We start from the raw sequence: 19765 nt of genomic DNA on the forward strand, positions 1-19765 counted from the left end.
AGGGTGAATTCCAGGCTAATTGATGGTCTGGTCGGTCGGTCTCTTGATCCTGGGACCGAGGCTGATGGGCTAGTGGTCGGTTACCGACGCCGTAACCGTACTTACAAACTAGGTGGTTGCACACTGCCAGTAGTACTTACTTACAAACTTTTCCTCCGAGGTGGTGGAAAGCCTGGTGGGCGAGGTTACTTACAAACTATAGTAATAGTAGGTCTCTACTCTCTTCAAAGGCTGGAGTTAAAAACAAAATCGATAGGCTGCCAATTTCGGTGTAACACTAATTTGGTTGTTTGATCTTTGGCCAGCCCACTAGTCTAGCGTGCTAAATACTGTGTCTGTAATACTACTAATAAATACTAATACTAGCCTACTACTACTAATAATAATAATAATAATAATAATAATAATAATAATAATAATAATAATAATTAACAGTAGTAATAGTGTACAGCATAGTGAGCATACAGTATTGTATCAATGAAGATGACAGGAAGATAAATAATATAAATTAAAACTTTCAAATAAATAAGCATGGGCTCCGCATTAGCGTTGATGAAACGCTGGACCATGCAGGCACTTTTCCTGTTAGTGTGATTTTTATGTTTAACATTAGATTATACTTTAGACACATTTATTTTTCTGCGGTTACTTTGTTGTGTCGTGTGCTCACAATCACATCACATCATGGGCTGTCAGGTCATGCATGGCTGATGGCTATAGTTGTCGCTGTCATGGCAACTGTAAACAGACAGTTTACAGTTGAGAATAAAGAGGTTTGTTTGCGTCTCTCCATTGAGCTTCTATTCTCCCGTTCTCCCAATTTTACAAATAATTTATTAACACAGTAACATGTCAGATATAGGATCTGAAGAGTTTGATACCGAACGAGATTACCTGGGGGTGAGTAAGCCTAAATTAGATTTGGCATTCAATATTGTGTGTGTGTGTGTGTGTGTGTGTGTGTGTGTGTGTGTGTGTGTGTGTGTGTGTGCATGCTTGTGCTTACATGTTTCTTTGTTTGTCTCTCTGTTATCTGAGATTGTTTCCTTATGATTTAGTGTGGTGACTCAATTAACTTATCTATATCTGACTGACAGGAATATGAAGGGAACCGCAATGAGGCAGGGGAGAGGCACGGGGTGGGCAAGGCAGTGCTTCCCAATGGAGAAACGTATGAAGGGGAGTATGAGAATGGCAAACGATCTGGCCAGGTAGGTGAATGAATTAACATAATACATTAATAGCGTCATTGTTGATGCAGTTGTCTTTATGTACTGGCTAAAGGGAGGGTAAAGACAACCAATCAGTTTCATTATCATATATGGGTGACCACATCCAAACTGCCTGAGTTGTGATTGCTTGCCTAATATTGCCTATAATTTTCTTATTAAACCTGGCATCTCACATTTTGTTTTAAAATGCAAATTTTGCTCATGGGTGGTATGGCCAACTTGGTACTATAGCCTAGACGCTCTAGGGGATATTCCTCATCTTATTTTAACAGACTTAAGACAACGACAGTTACAACAGAAAGCCAACTATTAGGGGACTAACTAACTATTAGGCCGGCATTAAAGGCATTTGAACACTGATGCCTGCCATGAGTCACAATGTGGGACAGGGTCTCAATCTGTGGGACTCCTGAAATTTAGTCTTGGAAATGAGAGGCTGTCCCACACAAAGAGTGACAGGGGGACATTTGGTCACTCTACTTATAATAACCATAATACACACTATACTATAGTATATGCCTATAGTGACTATAGGCATACCGGTAGGCTACAAGGGTGCAAAATACCATCCGTAAATCACATTAAAAAACAATAGACACATTAATCAATGTCAATCACACATTTTCGCTTAGTCCTACTTACAAAAGGCAATATTAACCCTTTGCTTGTCTATGATATTTTATTTTATTCTTCTCTACCAGGGGACATATCGTTTTAAGAATGGAGCCCGATATATCGGAGACTATAATCAGAATATGAAACATGGAGAGGGCACCTTCTATTATCCAGATGGATCCAGATATGAAGGTACAGTATGGTGGTTGGCACACAGAGAAATAGCATCCAGAGACCCCCAGGGGTCCTTAAGGGGGTTCCAGTTGGTCCCAGCAAAATGAGGAAGAGTTTAACCATGTTAACCCTATTGTACAGTATACTTGGGCTATGTATATATACTGTATATATATTTTTAAAGACGATCTACAAGCTCACAACATGTGGTGCCATATATGCTTTGAGAGCTTGTAGGTGGGCTATTTAAAAAAAAAAAAAAAAAGAGAAATGTTGAATCATTTATAACATTTTGAACACAAATCTGCTCTGTGACATGAACATGCTTGAGAAACACTGCTATATTGCCACTATGATACTATATTTCAAAGCATTCTTCAGTAAAGATCTACATGACACAAAGTCGGCATGATAAGAAAGCCTGGGATGATTATAATGGAATAATTTATGAACTTACAGTACAGTGTCCGTTTCACAACAGCTGTGAAAATAAAAATCTTCATCTGCAACAGGGGGTCCTGTGCTTTTTCAGCTGGGGAATCAAAAGAGAAATTTGGCTCCCTCTGGATCTCAAGCATGATCAAATCTACTGTTCTTGAGTCCTATAGGACCTAGAAGACAATATTCTTATAGTCATAACACAATATCAATAAGTTGCCTGCTCATTGTGGTATGGCTCTGGTATCATTCCATGCAGGTCTGCGTGAACCTAATGCTGAGATAGAGAAATCAGTGCCATGTTCTCTCCTGGTCATGATTTAGGGTCCTGGGTTGATGACCTGCGTCAGGGCCATGGTATCTACACATACCCCAACGCAGACACATACGATGGTCAGTGGCAGCGTCATGAAAGGTACATAGCCTATTGGGGTTTGATTCGCCTGGGGGTGGAGGGGCAATCCACGCTTTTGATATCCCCCTCTGGTCATTCATTTTTATTACCGGTGATTAGTTTTATGCCTGCTTCTGGTCCCACTGAATTAAATATGTGCATTTCCTTTTGGAAAATGTAGACTGATTTGATATTCATGTTAGATAATACCATAATTTAACCTAATTAAAAATGTATGTACTATTAACCATGGCGTCCCCATTTTGGGCAAATTCATCAATTTTTCAAACATTAAAAAAGGATAATTACTTTGAAAATCTAGAAAGTGAACATGACATCACACTGAGTTGTTTTAGCACAGACCTCACAAGATCGGTTATTTTCACTATACGAAATAAAAAATATATAATTAGGCTTTCCACAATCTCACAAGCGGTGCAATAGCAAAGGAATAAAAATCCATTCTGAGGGTGCTAACCTTTGGCCGCATCAACCTCACTTGTTTTACAGTACCATGGAAATTGTGATCCAAAAGTTAATGATCTCTTCAGGGCAGCCTACTGATCACTTCCCTCCAAGTCTCATGGAAATCATGCCCATCCATTCTCAAGTTATTTATTTTGTTCACAGACAGATAGACAAACTAGATAAAGTGCCCCTCAGGGCACAGGTCTCCACCAGGGCAGGTCAGGTTGTGGCCTCCTGGTGGCGCTATAAAAACCACCCTCAAAACACACCTCTTCAAAATTGCCTTCCCTAGCTAACCCTTTTCACTGTCTTTTAATGTTCTTTAGCTTTTAGTGTTATTTTTCCTTTTGCTATTAAAGTTGTTTTTAATTTGTTGTTACCTCTGTAAAGCCCCCCCATGTAAAGCGTCTTTGGGTACTCAGAAAAGCGCTATATAAGTTTGAGATATTATTATTATTATTATTATTATTATAATAGGCCAATGTGAAAAGGGTGCCATTTCTTCTTACGTATGGCAATTGGATGATTTGAGGCATTTTGTTCCAAAAAAATGTTTTGCAAAAATCCACCTGTTGGTGGCGCTATAACAGGCCAATGTGAAAAGGGTGAGATAGATTCCTCAGCCATAGTAGGAAAGTCTGTGAAAGATTTCACGTAAATTGCACACTGTGTTCATGATTTGAGGCATTTTGTTCCAAAAATGTGTCTTGCAAAAATGCACCTGTTGGTGGCGCTATAACAGGCCAATGTGAAAAGGGTGGGATATATTCCTCAGCCTAGTAGGAAAGTCTGTGAAAGATTTCACGTAAATTGCAAGCTGCGTTCATGATTTGAGGTTTTTTGTTAACAGGCCAATCCTGCAAACTTTGAAAGCCAATGTTAGCCAATTAGGATTGAATATGTTTATGAATATGAATATATTTATAAGTGATATAAAAAAAATCTTTTTGAAAGTCCTGGTGGTGCTATAACAGGCCATTCTGGAAATTTGGGGCAGAGGTTAATCGTTTGCATCCAGGGAGTGTGTATACAAAATGTGGCATCGACCGGGTTAATGGTGCCGGAGATTACACGAACACACGAAGGAACACACAAAATATACTCTCTCCCCATGCCTTCGGCCTGGTGGAGACAATAATGCTGTGAGTTCCTTTCTGTCCTCTTTACTGCCAGGCATGGCCAGGGCACATACCACTACCATGCCAATGGCTCCCAGTACAAGGGGACATGGGTGAACGGGAAGATGGAGTCAGCTGGAGAGATCATTCATTCCAACCACAGATATCGGGGGAACTTTCTCAACAACAATGTACGTAAGTCAAGTCAGCCAATTTGACCACTAATGTTACTCAAAGTCACTTTAAGTACTTAAGCATTTAATATGCTGTAAGCACGTCTGAAATGTGGATACAAGGGTGATCACTTTATGACTGGTTCACTTGTGCCAGGCAGGATAACTCGCTGCCAAAAAGGCATGTGCATAGTTGTATCATTCAAGGTTCAAGGTTTCTTTATTGTCTTGTGTGTATACATAAAAGTACAATTATTGTGTTCTGGTTCCTCAGCAGGCACGTGCAGAGGGGGGGCTAGGGCGGCTTTTTATTTATTTTGCCACATAAGGACATGTGGTGTGGGGGGCCAATACGAGCTTATGTGGGGGGGCAAATAAGGGCTTGTGTGGGGGGCAAATAAGGGCTTGTGTGGGTGGGCAATAAGGGCTTATGTGGGGGGGCCATTGGCCCTTCAAGACGAACATTTGACAGTAATAATAAATTCCACTATCATAATGAATTATCTTTTAATCTGCCATCAGTCAGTTTTAGTTTCAGACTAATGAGAACATATTGCTTATTTTACTGTCCAATGACATGAAATGGCACAAGGGAAGGACTCCACAGAAAGACCACCCCTAAAAATCGGCGCCCACACATTTCTGGAGTTTGAGCCCCTGCCCCCCAGTGCTCTCTGCAAGGCCCTGTTCCTCAGACACTGTACAAACATCATCTCATCTTAATTTATTGTGGCAAATTCATACTTTTTCATCTGAAGTAAAACAACCAGAGTCTATTTTCTGTATCACTGTGTTTGTGAGTTGAAGGCAACATTGTGCTTTACAAACGCTATCAATGCTATGATAATATCAAAAATAGCTTGGTTATCCTACCATCATCTAAATAGTTCCCGTTTTATTCTTGTTTTTCAGCCATCAGGACCAGGGAAGTATGTGTTTGACATAGGGTGTGAGCAGCACGGTGAATACCTTCAATTGGATCAGGTAATGGTTTGGTTCAATGGGTGTGAATCCATGCACTGCTTTCCTGATTTAATTCTGCAAGGGTGTCTAAATAAAGGATAAAAAGGCCCCAGATATTCAATGAAATTGATGTATGTTAAACCCCCCCCCCCCCCCCTCCACTCATTCTTCTCCCTTTCCATTCTGAGCAGGAGAGAATGGAGGCTGATGAGGATGAGGCTGCCCCCACCAGGGTACTCAAATGGATCCCTAAGAGTGTGACCAGCCTGACTATGGGGCTCCCCTAACACCCCTCAAAAACATAGAAACTGAAGTCGTTTTTTCATCAAAAACCAATAGTTAAATTATGGAATATATAAAGCCACTCTTGGTAGTTGGTACATTATTTGTCTAGGCCCAAAAACGGGACACATACCATGCCAATGCCATACATTAAATAAACTAGGAATGTGACTGATAATAACAAGATACTGCACAAGATAACATATGATGGAACATGAAAGATATGAAATTCAATTGATTTAACTACTGTGTGTGTTTGTGTGTGTGTGTGTGTGTGTGTGTGTGTGTGTGTGTGGTCATATCCTGAAAAGGGAGCAGCCTTGTAATCAGAGAATGTAAAATGACCAAATCTGTACATTTACTGCTTACGTTTTGTAAAGCAAAATCCGATTTTACTGTTGTATTAAAGATTTTTAGAAAATGAATGTTGATCTACCGTAATAAGCTTTTTATTGTTGATTATTATTATTTACGAGTAAGACGCGCGAACGCGGGAAGCGAACGCAGATCGTAAATTGCAATAACAATTAGAATAAATTACGAATTAGTGAGAACTGTGTAGTACTGTGAAATTAGTGAAAACAGTCCCTTTTGTGCCCATATATGGAGCTGAGTGGACCTGGCCCCTTTTGTGCCCATAATAGGAGCTGAGTGATTGCTGATGCAACACACTCCATATTTGGATAGCGGGACAGACACACGTACACTACACACGGACACACAGACAGACATGATCTGCTAGGTCTCATAGTAAGTGCTCAGTGCATTCGCAATTAAACACACACACACACACACACACACACACACACACACACACACACACACACACACACACACACACACACACACACACACACACCAAAGTCCGAACGAGGAGCCGTCAAAAACACTGCCATCATGTGGTACTGATGAAGTATGACAGTTGATATACGTGTGCGTGTCGTCATCATTTTGCGCCGAGAGTGGAGAAAAAAAAAACTATTGGAGGAAAAAACGTGCGCAGCGAGGAGGATAGAAGTTCACTAGACTCTAGTGAGAGAAAGTGTTCTTTCCCACGTGAAGAGTTGGAGGCATGGCGCCTATACAAGAAGCAGAGATCCAGTTCGCACAAAGATTAGCTTCCAATGAGAAGTTCATCCGGAGTAGGGCTATCAAGAAACTGAGAAAATACATCACTGTAAGGTCGCAGAATGGCAAAGGTAAGCTAGCATTTAGTGGCAACGTTGTACGGCTAGCTTCCCCAAAGCTAGCCCCGTTAGCTTTGATCCGAGGGACCCCCACCAGCCACCACGGTGGTGGCACTACCACTCAAGACTCAGTTATTACATCTTAACAATAACAACTTAGAATTGGCCATGTGAAAGAAAATAGTTACTAGTACTACTAATGCCCGATGGCTCATTGGATTTCATTTTATATCGTTGTCAACTATTGAATATTTTAATTGAATATGAAGGACCCCAATGGAAACAATTTCTTGGGTTTTAAATCGTCTTAGCATTCTTAGCAGACCTTGTACTGTACTTTTTAAGAGTTGACACTTAACCTCAGTCTCATGCATGATGTGAATATTCAAAATTAGTTCACGTGTACATGTGAGTGACTGAAGGGGGAGCATCCAGTCACATGCAGAATGACCAGCATAACCACTTAAATATGCTATTCCATTTAACGACCTCACCTGTATTATATTTTGTTTGGCTATAGTTCCTACTAATTGCTTTTTAATATATGAAGTGTTTTCCCAGTTGTAAAGTCAAGGTACCACACCAAATATTAAATAACGGTAAACAGTTTACCCTGAGTAGTATCTCTTCTTGCAGGTATTGATTGAAAGTTTGTGTTCTGTGTGCAGAAGGATTCACGGATGAAGAGCTGCTCAAGCTGTGGAAGGGTCTATTCTACTGCCTGTGGATGCAGGACAAACCACTCCTGCAGGTACTGACGAATCTAGAGGGCTCCTGGGCGCAGCCATTACAGAGGTGTAATCAGCACTGATTAGCTAGACCTTGTCAACAGGGTACGGCATCCATGGAGCAGTGCCTGGTTGACCAGGTGTAGCTCATCAGTGCTGATTACATCTCAGTAATTGACGGCCATCTTGCAATGTTTTGTAATAGAGAACACTTTGCAGATAGAAGATAATTCAAGCTTTTTGTGAAGCTGCAATGTTGATGAGTTTGACTGGCCGTGGTGTGCATATGGTCAATGGCTGCGCCCAGGGCACCCTTCTGTGGACGATTCGTCTCCCCAACTGCATGCTTTCTCTTCTCTTGACCCGTTTTGAAGGTTTTTCTTTTTTATTAATTTCACACTCACTTGCTTTGGTCCTCAGGAGGAGCTGTCAAACCACATCTCCTGTCTTCTGCACAACTTTCAAACAATGGATGGCCGTAAGTTATTAAATCTCTCTTATGAAAATGTTTGAAAAGTTGAATTAGATTATTTCCAAGATTTTCCCATGTAAATAATTGATCATTTCAGGAGCAAAAGCTTCAAAATATCTTCTAAATCTATTCAACAAGGCCTGTAGTAGGCTATGCACTGGAAACGTGTGCATGACATTATTTCAATAAACTAAAAAATACAATACTCGTTCTTCACGGGTGTCATGACGGACCTTCCCCCTGTTTGAGTGCCTTACTACGTTTACAAAGCTCAAATATAAAGTGCTCACCCCCGGGGCCACAGATGTTAGAATTGTGCATCTAGCATCTATATACTGTAGCATCTATCAAAAATAGGTGACAATAACGGGTATAAAATGAATGACTTGGAGGGTATCACCAGTGTTTAAAATTAGAGAATTAGAAAATGGAAGTCGGTGAAGGAAGCACAAAAGGGAGTGAAAATGTAAGGAGGTTGGAGATGGTACCACAGCATTCTGGTTCAATTGTAGGGGTTTAAGGGAGCTTGCTGGGAGACCAGGAAGGGACTTTCAATAGTCAAATCTAGAATGTGAATGCTTGCTGCAATGTTTCTCTCACAGATTGCACATAAAAATTGGAGCAATGGAAATTATAATGTTATTAATTAATACAATAGTCACTTGTTTTTCCATTAAAGCATGGATTGCGTTGTTTGTTGCAGAGCTGTTGTATCTGGAAACCTTCCTTCAGACTGTGAAAAGAGAGTGGAATGGAATTGACCGGCTGCGAATGGACAAGTTCTTCCAGGTCAATAGAGCTTGTTGTTTGTAAGGGTTAAAGTGAATAAGAACCTAGTTTAGCTACTTGTGCATAATATATCCAACTAGATAAAGTAGTAAAAAGTACCCCTAGGGGCACAGGTCTCCACCAGGGCAGGTCAGGTAGTGGCCTCCTGGTGGTGCTATAATAGGCCAATGTGAAAAGTGTGCCATTTCTTCTTACGCCTTGGATGGCAATTGGATGATTTGAGGCAATGTGTTTCGAGGGATTAATTAATGCTCGCAGGAATTGGGTTAATTGTAATAGTATAAAACTTTGAGGAGAAAACTGGGTCATGTTATTATATTTGAAGTCTTCAGTATCCTATGGGACGTAAAAGCCTGTATCCTGTAACAAATATGCAGCAATAGTCAAGAAATTGAGATGTTTCATTTGACACACCTGAACTGAAACTACTGTTTTTCCCTGTGTCTCTGGCAGCTGGTCCGCTTTGTATTCAGACAGACATTTGAGATGCTGAAGAAGACTAAGTGGGAAGCCAGGTAATGGTTTTGTAGCTAGAAATGAAAAAATATATATATCTCAACTACCATAAATAATACTCTACTTTGCCAATGACGAGATGATGGCTTTCATCCATTGTAGAGCTGTGGTCACTTGAGTATGTTGCCTGTCTACTCTGTTCCTCAGTGTGGTTTCCAAGTTTCTGGAACTGCTTCAAGTTCAGGTCCTTCGTATCGACAGTGAAGCACCTGTTGGCCTCCAGTTACACACCCTGGACCTCTACTTGACTGAACTGGCTGGGGTTGGGGCTACCGAGGTACAGTGTTTTTCTTTTTATATGTTACAGGCATATTTAGAGGTATTTCAAACTTTTGGTAGACCAAACTGTTCAGCCCCCGACCCCAAAAACAATGCTGCCATTTACTTGTGACCCCAACCTAATCCTGGAGATAATTTATGCACATAAAACGTTTGGTGGGTGGGGCACAGTCGGTAGTGCTGTCGCCTCATGATTTTTACATTGTATTTCACTCATTCTGCTTTTATACAATTTTATTCAGGTGTGTAATATGTTTTATATATTCTTTTCTTTTTTTTATGACAAATTATTGTGCAAACCCCAACTTTGGGAACCTCTGTATTGGACCAGCGTGATTCTATTCTACGTCCGAGCATAGACAGAGACCCACCCTTGGTGATGCTGCGACTGCCTCTGATTGGTCAGAGCTCGTTGTTGTCAATGTCAAAAACAGTCAAGATGGGGGCGCCCTGTGACAGATGCGTGACTGACATACACTGGCGTTAACTAAGAGTGTAAAATTAAACCAAATGGACCCTTACGGGACAGAGAATGAGTCATAACTGAATGCCGTTGTATTCCAAAAGCATGCGCGCGACAGATGATGCTCCATAATTTATTTTTGTGAAAGAGGCAAAATAATATTGTTTAATTGTTTATGCGGTTTGCTTTCATTGAATGAATGAATATGATTTGATCTGGGTGTTCTAATAAAGTGTTTTATGTTGATTATCGTGTGTCCGTCTCCAACACGGAACGTACATGTTCAATCAATTATTCAATCAAAGCAAACTGCATAAATAATATTATGTCCTTCTACAAAAATACAATTTACAAGGCTGCATTCTGGAGCGTCATCTATCGTGCATGCCAAGCTGTCATTCTCTGTCCCTCGTATTATACCCTACTTAATAATACAACTTAATGTTTGGAGATACAGCATAAGTTCATGAAATAAGCAGTAGGTGGCGCTATTTCACCAGTCAAGTCATATTATTTGACATTTATTTTACTTTGTGACATTCTGTTAGGCTATACAAAAGTATTATACACAGACTGCCTGGTTGGTGATTGGGCTGCAAGTCCTCTAGCTGTCCAGAGGCTCTGTTGAATAAATAGGCGTGTGTTGACGGGCTGGTTTTGTCTCTAAGCACAGATAGGCCTATAAAATGTACACAGAGACGAGGGCCCCCCGGCTTTTAACGGCTCAATGTGTGAATGGACGCAATGAGCCGATGACTGTCCGGTGAATTTACATTTTGGACGTGTTGATGTCGCTTCTATTGTTGACTAGTCTCCCCTCGTCCGTTCCGAGGTGTTTTGGAGGGAGAGCGTTTGACTTGAAAATTGAAATATGAAATATATTCACCGATCTAATTTCCATGATCAACATCAAAAGCAGCGCTGCTAGGATCCTGAATGAGAGCATAAACTTATACACATCACACCCACCCTGCCAGCCACCCTCCGTTCACTCACTTTTTTTTTCTTTTTTCTTTCAACTGTTTAAACTTTAAAAGTGATATAATGCCCACCCCCAAGCAAGTAAGCACGCGCAGAAGACGAGAAATAACTGAAAAGTGTGACCACAACTGGATAAGAGCTAGACCTGTATGTGCCAGTCTTTTTAAAGTTAATGAGTGGGTTATCTAAAAATGTGTTTCCCCCCCCCCCCACACAGCTCTCAGCAATTCAAAATCTGACCTTCATCGAACCATTCTGCAAAACGGCAGCCAAAACCAAGGAGTAAGTTTACAACAAATCCTGTGTGTGTCCGTCTGTGTACAGCTAATCTCCAGCATCGTTGGTCCGATCAGCGTGAAACTGCACACACACACACACACACACGCTCCCTGGACAAAATGCATCAAATCATCAACGCCGTGAAACCTTGTGGCCCTGGCTCCTGTGCTCCTCGTCTAGTTGATTACAGTTTTACAACATCATTTGTCAGTGGAATGTTTTCATCACATGAAACTTAAGTGAACTAGACAATAGCAGTTTAAAATAAATTGGTTTCATGCACACATCAATTTATAGATTAAAAATACAACCAAAGCAACTGCTTTGTGAACTGCTTCACTACTGTGTGCATTTGCAATGAAATAATGCAGTGGTAACGGAACATCTCATTTAACATGTATTGGTACACTTTCATGCACATTAAATGAATAGTTAAGATTCATCTTACATTGCAGACTTTGTAAGTGGCCGCTTGGCTGCTTTAATTTTAGAAAATCTACCAAAACGTGATCTGGCATGGTCATTGTGCAACACTACATGTCTGTAAACGTTTACCGTTCATGTCTGTCCACATTCAGAAAGGGTTGTGAGCCTCAATCTACCTGTATTGTTCACACATGATCCATCACCAAGGTAGCATTTCATGTTAAAAGTTGGACAGGTGCGTTCGTCCACCCTTGTTCGAAACAAGCTTCACATTAAGAAATTGACTGAGCGCTCTCTCTGAAAAGAGAAGATTTATGATTTGATTCAATGACTGCTGACACAGACGGCAAACTTAAAAATATTCTTTGATCTGGCCAGGTCTTTGAGATTGTAGCAGCTGTTTTTCTCTACACACCAGTTATTTCAGTGATGACTGAAAGCTGTGTGACAACTTATTATCTCTTCTCTTTGAGTCGGCCATAGCCGAATGGGTAGAAGCGGATCGATTCCCAACTTCTCCCCCGATCATAACCACCTGAGCCATCCATCAGCTGTGGTGAAGCTGAAAACGGAATTCCACCAACCGTATTAACCAGGTTTCCCTTTCCCTCTTTGTCCGCCCTCCGCTCTGGCCAGTCGTGTCCTGCTTTCAGCCATTTGCAAGGAAATATTCAGCACCATCATCGACCAGGCTCCGTTTGCTGTTCAGGATCTACTGAAAGAGATGAAAGCAGCCGGGTCCAAGGACTCTGACTCAGGACAGGCTTCCGAAGAAGATGAGGAGATTGAGGAAGAAGTGCTGGAAAAGACAAAATCGCTCAAAAAAGCTGCAGGAAAGCAGCTCAATGGTAGGTCCCTATATCTAAAGTCTGGTGTTACATTTTTGAATTCCTGAAAATACTAAATGATTCCTGAAAAAATAAATACTTTTTTGGGGGGGTTTAGGCACTAAATCAAATGAGGATGAGGAGGATGACCTTGATGATGATGAGGATGAGCTTCTTCACTTGGAGGAGGATTCTGATACAGAGATACCTGATGAAGAGGAGGATATCGGACCTGTACTTCAGGTAAATATTGCCTCTTGAGGATGAGAGGCATTGCAACTTAAATTTGGGTTGAATGTTCATTTATAATATGATGGAAAGATGTTATTAGATGCTTACTCTATACTGCTGTATGTTTTGTAGTTTGACTATACTGGATTGGCAGACAAGCTTTTTCAGTTTGCCAGCCGAAGCAAGACACCCAGCTACAACAGAAAGAAACTCTACAAAATCATCAAAACGTGAGTAGATAAGATTTGCCTTTTTAACACGCATACAGACGGGTGACAACTTAAACGAAACCCCTCAATAACTGAGTGCAGAAACATAATTAATGCAGATGATTCCATACAGGTTATACAATTAAGCAATTAACCTATCAACTTTTTAATTTGGATTTGACGTGACAGAAGAACCAAGAGATTGATATTGCAACGTTACTTTACAATCGCATGAAAAACTGACTATCATGATGAGCTGATCTCTACTGTGAAACAATGGAGGGTGAAACCTATATCTATGCATGCCTGGTGAATAATGGATAACTATTTAATGATTCTGAATTTGGGCTGAGCTCAGTTTTGAGTCATCACACGGAAATCTGATTATACACCGTTTTGAGATCTCGTTTTAAAATGTGGCTGCGTGATGATGACCATCTTATTTGCTGTATGGCCTGGGTCACATATAGTTTTTACCAGCTCAATAACCCTGATCAATATTAACAAAGTGTAGTCTTTGATAATACCCTAGCTAATTTATCTTCTCTCCTTCCTGTCTCCCTCACTCTGCATCCCAGGTTGCGTGACCTCAGCGAAGGTATGAACCCTAATTCACGATTCAATCACACAGCTGTGTCTGTCACAGTCCGTTCTCTGTCAATATGTTTCCATGTGTGTCTCTCTCCAAGGTGTCTTCCCGCAGGATGAGTACCCAGAGGAAGTGTCTACAGACGAGGATGATGACCTGTTTGGCACCAGGAGGAGCGTGAAGAGGGTGAAAAAGAGAAAAGGAGAGTATTTAGAGGACACCAGAGGCCCCAAAGCCAAGAAAGCAAAAGGTACCCGAGATGACCGAGTACACTTCTCATTCACTTTACGAGATTAATGTAATGTTCAGTTGTGTTCATGTTTAACACAGTTACATCAATTTGTTATTGTTAATGACATATTTCCTACAGAATAGGGGTGCAATTTTGTATTCAAATAAACAAGTATTCGTCTAACCGGGGTGACCCATTGCCAATAGAGATTATGGCACGTACCACATGGGTTTGCATGTCAGTCCCCTCGATCTCGTATCTCTCTCCACTGTGATCAAAAAATTATTCATCAAACAATAAATGTTTTGCTAAAAATAGTGTACATCAGAATGCATGCCAAAGTATCTCTGAATTAGAAATTAAGTCTGGAAATTTGGTATTTTCTACACTAGGGAAAGAAAAGGAAGCAGCAGAAGCCGATGAACCAAACCAAGACTCTATGAAAGATGACAGTGAACCAGCAGCAGACACGACTGTCACTAAAAAGAAAAGGAAGAAGAGGAAAGCAAAGAAGACAAAAAGTTTAGGTGGAGAGGAGGCTGCAGAGACTAAAGAGACGGAAGCACCGGCTGCGCTGTCTCCTCCAGCAGATTCTGCTACAGATGGAGAGAAGGAAGCTCTGAAGGAAACCTCCATAGTCCTGGTGGAGAAGCCCTCGTCTGTGGTGAAAATCACAGATGAGGCTACACCTACGGAAACGGAGGGTGAATCCGAAATTCTCCTGCCCTTGGAAGTAAAGTCAAAGAACGAATCTTCCATTATGGTGACGGAGGAGCCCACACTAAAAAAGAAGAAAGCAAAGAAGACCAAACGTATAGGCGGAGAGGAGGCTGCAGAGACGAAAGCAATCAACACGGAGACGGAGGAACCAACTGCGCTGTCGCCTCCAGCAGATTCTGCTACAGATGGAGAGAAGGAAGCTCTGATGGAAACCTCCATAGTCCTGGTGGAGAAGCCCTCGTCTGTGGTGAAAATCACAGATGAGGCTACGGAAACGGAGGGTGAATCTGAAATTCTCCTGCCCTTGGAAGTAAAGTCAAAGAACGAATCTTCCATTATGGTGACAGAGGGACCCAATCAGCCAGAGCCGCTGGCAATCAAAGACAAGTTGGACAATCATGAAGTAGCATCTCCACCCACAGTGCTGGAGGGCGAATCAGAAACTCTCCTGCCATTGGAAGAAAAAACTTCGGTTACAGCAACAGAGGAACCCAGCCAACCAGAGCTGCAGGCAACTGAGGACAAGTTAAAGGCTCAGGACCAATCTGAAACACTGTCCAAGAAAAAGAGCAAGAGAAAGAAGTCAATTGTGTGCTCTGTGGAACTCAACCCCAGTGAGTTGGCGGGGGATACATCTACTCTTACCCTGGATGCCGTGAGGGGGACCAAACAGCCAGAGCTCACCCCAGAGACTCATACTAGCACCCCAGCCAAGAAAAAAAAGAAAGTTGAGAAGAACGTGGAAGAGGCTGTAGGTGAAGTACAGGTGGAGGGAGAAAATACAGGAGCAGAGATCACGTTAGTTAGTTGTGATGCATCAACTGGCGAGACCACCATCACCTCAGTGGCAGATACTACAACCCCAGACGAGACCACCATCACCTCAGTGGCAGATACTACGACCCCAGGTAAGAAGAGTAACCGCAAGAAGAGCCTCAAGGTTGAAAAGAAGGTAGAGGAGGTTGAGATGCAGGTGGAAGGTGAATGTGCCGACGCTGCTATCACCTCAGGTAATTGTGACAGTTCAACAGAAGATGCCACAACGCCACCATTAAAGACCAAGGGCAAGCGAGAAATAAAGATGACACAGGAAGAAGAAACATCAGGACCGGCACCTGTTATTTCTGACGCATCAACAGACGATACCATGACCACCTCACTAACGGAGACGACAACTCCAGCCAAGAAGAAGAAAAATAAGAAGAGCCTCAAGGTCGAGGAGGAGTCCGAGAACCAAGTACAAGTTGAGGGAGGAAAAGCAGCAGCCGAGATTATACCAATTATTTGTGAAGCCTTAACAGAAGACACCACAACGCCATTAAAGATGAAAAGGAAAAAGAAGGGTGAGCCAGAAGTAACGTTGAAACAGGAATTGGAACTGGCACCTGTTTCTGATGCATCAACAGATGTGACCACTTTACCAACAGATACAACTACTCCAGCTAAGAAGAAGAGGAAAAATAAGAAGAGCCTCAAGGTCGAGGAGGAGTCTGAGAACCAAGTACAAGTTGAGGGAGGAAACGCAGTGGCTGAGATTATACCAGTTATTTGTGAGGCACTAACAGAAGTTGCCACCATCACCTCAGTGGAAGATACATCACCAGCTAAGAAGAAGAAAAATAGAAAGAGCCTAGCTGAGATACCAATTATTTGTGAGGTGTCGAAAGAAGATGCTACCATCACCTCAGTGGAAGATACGACAACACCTAAGAAGAAGAAAAATAAGAAGAGCCTCAGGGAGGCTCAGGAGGCTGAGAGTGAAGTTCAGATTGAAGGTGAGGGAGGACTAACGGAAGCTGAGATCGCACCAGTTGGCTCTGAAGCACCAACAGAAGATACCTCAACATTGCCGCTAAAGAAGACCAAGAAAAAAAAAAGCAAGCTTGACGTGAAGATGACACAGGAGGAGGAATCGACACAAGAGGATGTGACGGTTAAAACTCCACCTGCCGAAGTGCCCCCCACAGTCACCGGCACCATGACGCCAGTGAAAAAGAAGAAGAAACAAAAGGCAGAAAAGACTGAAGAGCCGTTGGAGGAGGAGGCGGCGGCGGCAACAGTTGGAGAAACGGCACAGGAAGTGGATGTGAAAGAAGCACCAGTCCAGAAGAAAAAAAAGAAACCGAAGGCAGCGGCTGTCGGTGAGATAGAAAATCAAGGCGACGTAGATGAGCTGCCAGCTGTTGAAGTGCTCTCTGCCTCTGTAACAAAAGACCAGAAGAAAAAGAAAAGGAAGATTCCAGTGGTGGTTGAGTTTGAGTCTGATGACATACAGGCAGAGCAAGATGCCATGACCAGCGACTTAGCTGAAGAATCGGCTGTCGCCAAGAAGCCCAAGCTGAACAAAGTGAGTGTTTCGTTGCTAAAGGGGATCCAGTCACAGTCATCAATTTAATAATAGAAATAACTGAACCAACACGTGTGTGCTGTATAATATGGTGATTATACAAGATCTTACCTGACTGAGCTGCTCTATTTGCCTTTAGTTATTATACTGGCATTACTGACTACAAATCTGAAAATGTATTGTAAAAGCACCAGTCCAGTAGTCATCCCCACAATATCTTTACAACATTGTGTAAGTATATTTTGTCCACGTTGCCCAGCCCTGTTCATAGACATAAGTTATGTATTTAAGATCACTATTTGCTTGGCATGGCCCACTGTTTGAGATGAGCCTACTGTAGTGTAAACCACAAGTGTTTTTGTTTTGCGTTTTCAGTTGGTGAAAGAGCAGTCTACTCCTCTCAGCATTAAAAAGCTCCAGAAGAAGAAAAAAGCCGCCGCGGATTCCGATTTCCAGATCAGTTTCCATAGCAACACCTTGATCCCATCACCGCTTTTTTGTAAGACCAAGGTTAAGGGACGGCCCAGCACACCGCATCCTAGTAAAATGGTATGAGACACAAATGGCATAGTTTTTGTAAGTAAAGTATTTTGCCATCGAGTGGATGTTGGTCATATTGAGTGATGGATGGATGTTTATGCATACATGCTTTCAAGATTAGTCCTGACATCTGTGCTGGCCAGTGTTCCAGAGGGGGGCGACGACTTGAATTGGTAACACAATTGAAGTTAACACTGTCAACTTTGACTTGAAAACAAAGTAGGCCTTTGCTAACAGTTGGAGCTGCCTGGACGTACTTTCACTGTATGATCTTCTTTCACACAGAGTACTGTTTCACAAATTGGTTTTGAGCAGGTGTGACGACAATCAAGCCCGTAGAGCAGTTATAACAGAACCATGTACCGGTATTTGATTACAAAAACCGCATACAGTAGGTATCATCACTGCAGAGTCTTAAAACAAATCACACCCATGTGAAGTGAGGGATCTCTTATTATCATAATCCATCATGACGTAAAATTGCGCCACCCCTTAACCCTTATCCCTAAACTAATTAGCCATTTTTTACTATTTAAAAAAACCTTTTAAAATAGTTCAAATAGCCAATCTACAAGCTCACAATGTCTCGATGTAGATCGGCTAGTTTAACTATTTAAAAATGTTTTTAAAATAGTAATACGTTTAGGGATAAGGGTGGCGCAAGATGGAGCCCTATGACTTTAATGTTTGTGTAGGACAAAGTTGGTGAACATACGCTAAAAGCTGCATATACTGACTGCCTCCCCCTGCTGGCACGGGCATCAGGGTCGTCACCAGAGGGGATTGTGACACAACCTTTGCACAGAATTCTTTTACGTACAAGGAAGTGCAATTTGGAACAATCTACCCACTGACATAAGTGTCCATCCTTTATATCTTTTAAGGATGGATCATGGACAATCAAACTTGAGGTTTTCCTAGTTTTCTTGAGCGTCTTGTATTTTAGGCCTTTTTTCTCTATCCTGTTTGTGCTCTTTTTCGTAATGTTGCTTGATTTCTGTATGGAGACAACAGATTAGCATTCTTGCTAAATCAGGTGTATTTACACAGCATTTTGTGTGGTGTTCATTAATATGCACTACTAGTACTGTCTCATCCAAATTAACATATAAATAATATTAGTAATATCAATTGCATGCCTGGGATTACAACTGAAATTTGTTTGCCTTTGAATAATTGTACAATCTTCAAGCATGTCTATTAGAATTGGTGTATGCATTTATTTTGTTTTTTGCTTCACAGAAACATCTGACTCCCAATTCGGATTCAAAGAAGGTGACCTTCGGCCTCAAGAACAATAAAACAGCTGGTTAGTACATTTTGCTTGTCATACTCTCTGGGCCCTCTTTAAAAATAGCACAGCCCAAATTTGGGTTGCACACATGCCTACAATGACGACTTTCTTTTTGTTAAGGCAATTATTAGTCTTTCACAACCTCGCTCCTGTGTCTTCAAACTGTTTTCCTATCTGATATCTGACAACAGAATGTACTTGAAATAAACGTTGGTTTAGTGAATGTGGTGCCGATGTCTTCCTGACTTCCATGGGTTTCTCTGTCATGATGTAGAATTTAGGAAGACTGATCGCAGCCTGCTACTGAGCCCTCAAGGGTTGTCAAGAGTCCCGTTTGACCCCGAGCAGAAGCCCAAGTGCGGAGTCTTGAAGAGTCCAGTTACATCACCCACTGTTGGAGTCAAAAAGACCCCCAAGGCCAAGAAATCCCTCCTAACCCCCAAGAAGACTCCTAAAAAACGCCCCACAGCAGCTGATTTCTTCTAATCTAAACTTCGGTGGACTATGATCGTTGAATGATCCTCTTAAGGGCCGTCCACAGCATGTCAACTATAACGATAATTCTGTGACCACCCACAGATTCCACACTGATGTTATAGTTTTATACCATCTACTTGAGTCAGGACAATTTGAGTATATTTATAATGATCATGCTTGGGCAGCCCATTCTGTTCTCAAACTTTTAATTTTGAACAGTAAATGTACAGTGTCAGGAGATATATCTTATTTACAGAGATAAGAAGTTTTCTTTTTGTTTATCTGGTTTCCATGTTAATAAATAAGACTCAAACTCATTCCA

The 19765-nt window shown here is 41.6% G+C and overlaps 2 protein-coding genes across 2 annotated transcripts; both read left to right on the top strand.

The window, feature by feature from the left end:
• Positions 1-849: 849 nt before the first annotated feature.
• Positions 850-5862, top strand: rsph1 (radial spoke head component 1; the record flags this gene model as incomplete). The annotated part of the gene is made up of 7 exons (XM_080785948.1): positions 850-900; positions 1098-1211; positions 1934-2039; positions 2784-2874; positions 4495-4630; positions 5525-5596; positions 5767-5862. 7 exons carry the CDS (start codon positions 850-852, stop codon positions 5860-5862), a joined length of 666 nt encoding a protein of 221 aa, XP_080642074.1.
• Positions 5863-6852: 990 nt separating this feature from the next.
• rrp1 (ribosomal RNA processing 1) lies at positions 6853-19760 on the top strand. The gene is made up of 16 exons (XM_080786327.1): positions 6853-7056; positions 7713-7795; positions 8193-8250; positions 8948-9033; positions 9487-9548; positions 9697-9826; positions 11490-11554; positions 12614-12825; positions 12923-13047; positions 13168-13265; positions 13823-13842; positions 13934-14083; positions 14458-17132; positions 17508-17681; positions 18915-18981; positions 19241-19760. The coding sequence occupies exons 1-16, from the start codon at positions 6930-6932 to the stop codon at positions 19450-19452; spliced, it is 4344 nt and encodes a 1447-aa protein (XP_080642453.1). The 5' UTR covers positions 6853-6929; the 3' UTR covers positions 19453-19760.
• Positions 19761-19765: the final 5 nt, after the last annotated feature.

This window comes from Protomyctophum bolini (genome assembly GCF_963924005.1).
Source record: "Protomyctophum bolini genome assembly, chromosome: 16".
In the NCBI taxonomy this organism is placed as follows: Eukaryota; Metazoa; Chordata; class Actinopteri; order Myctophiformes; family Myctophidae; genus Protomyctophum; species Protomyctophum bolini.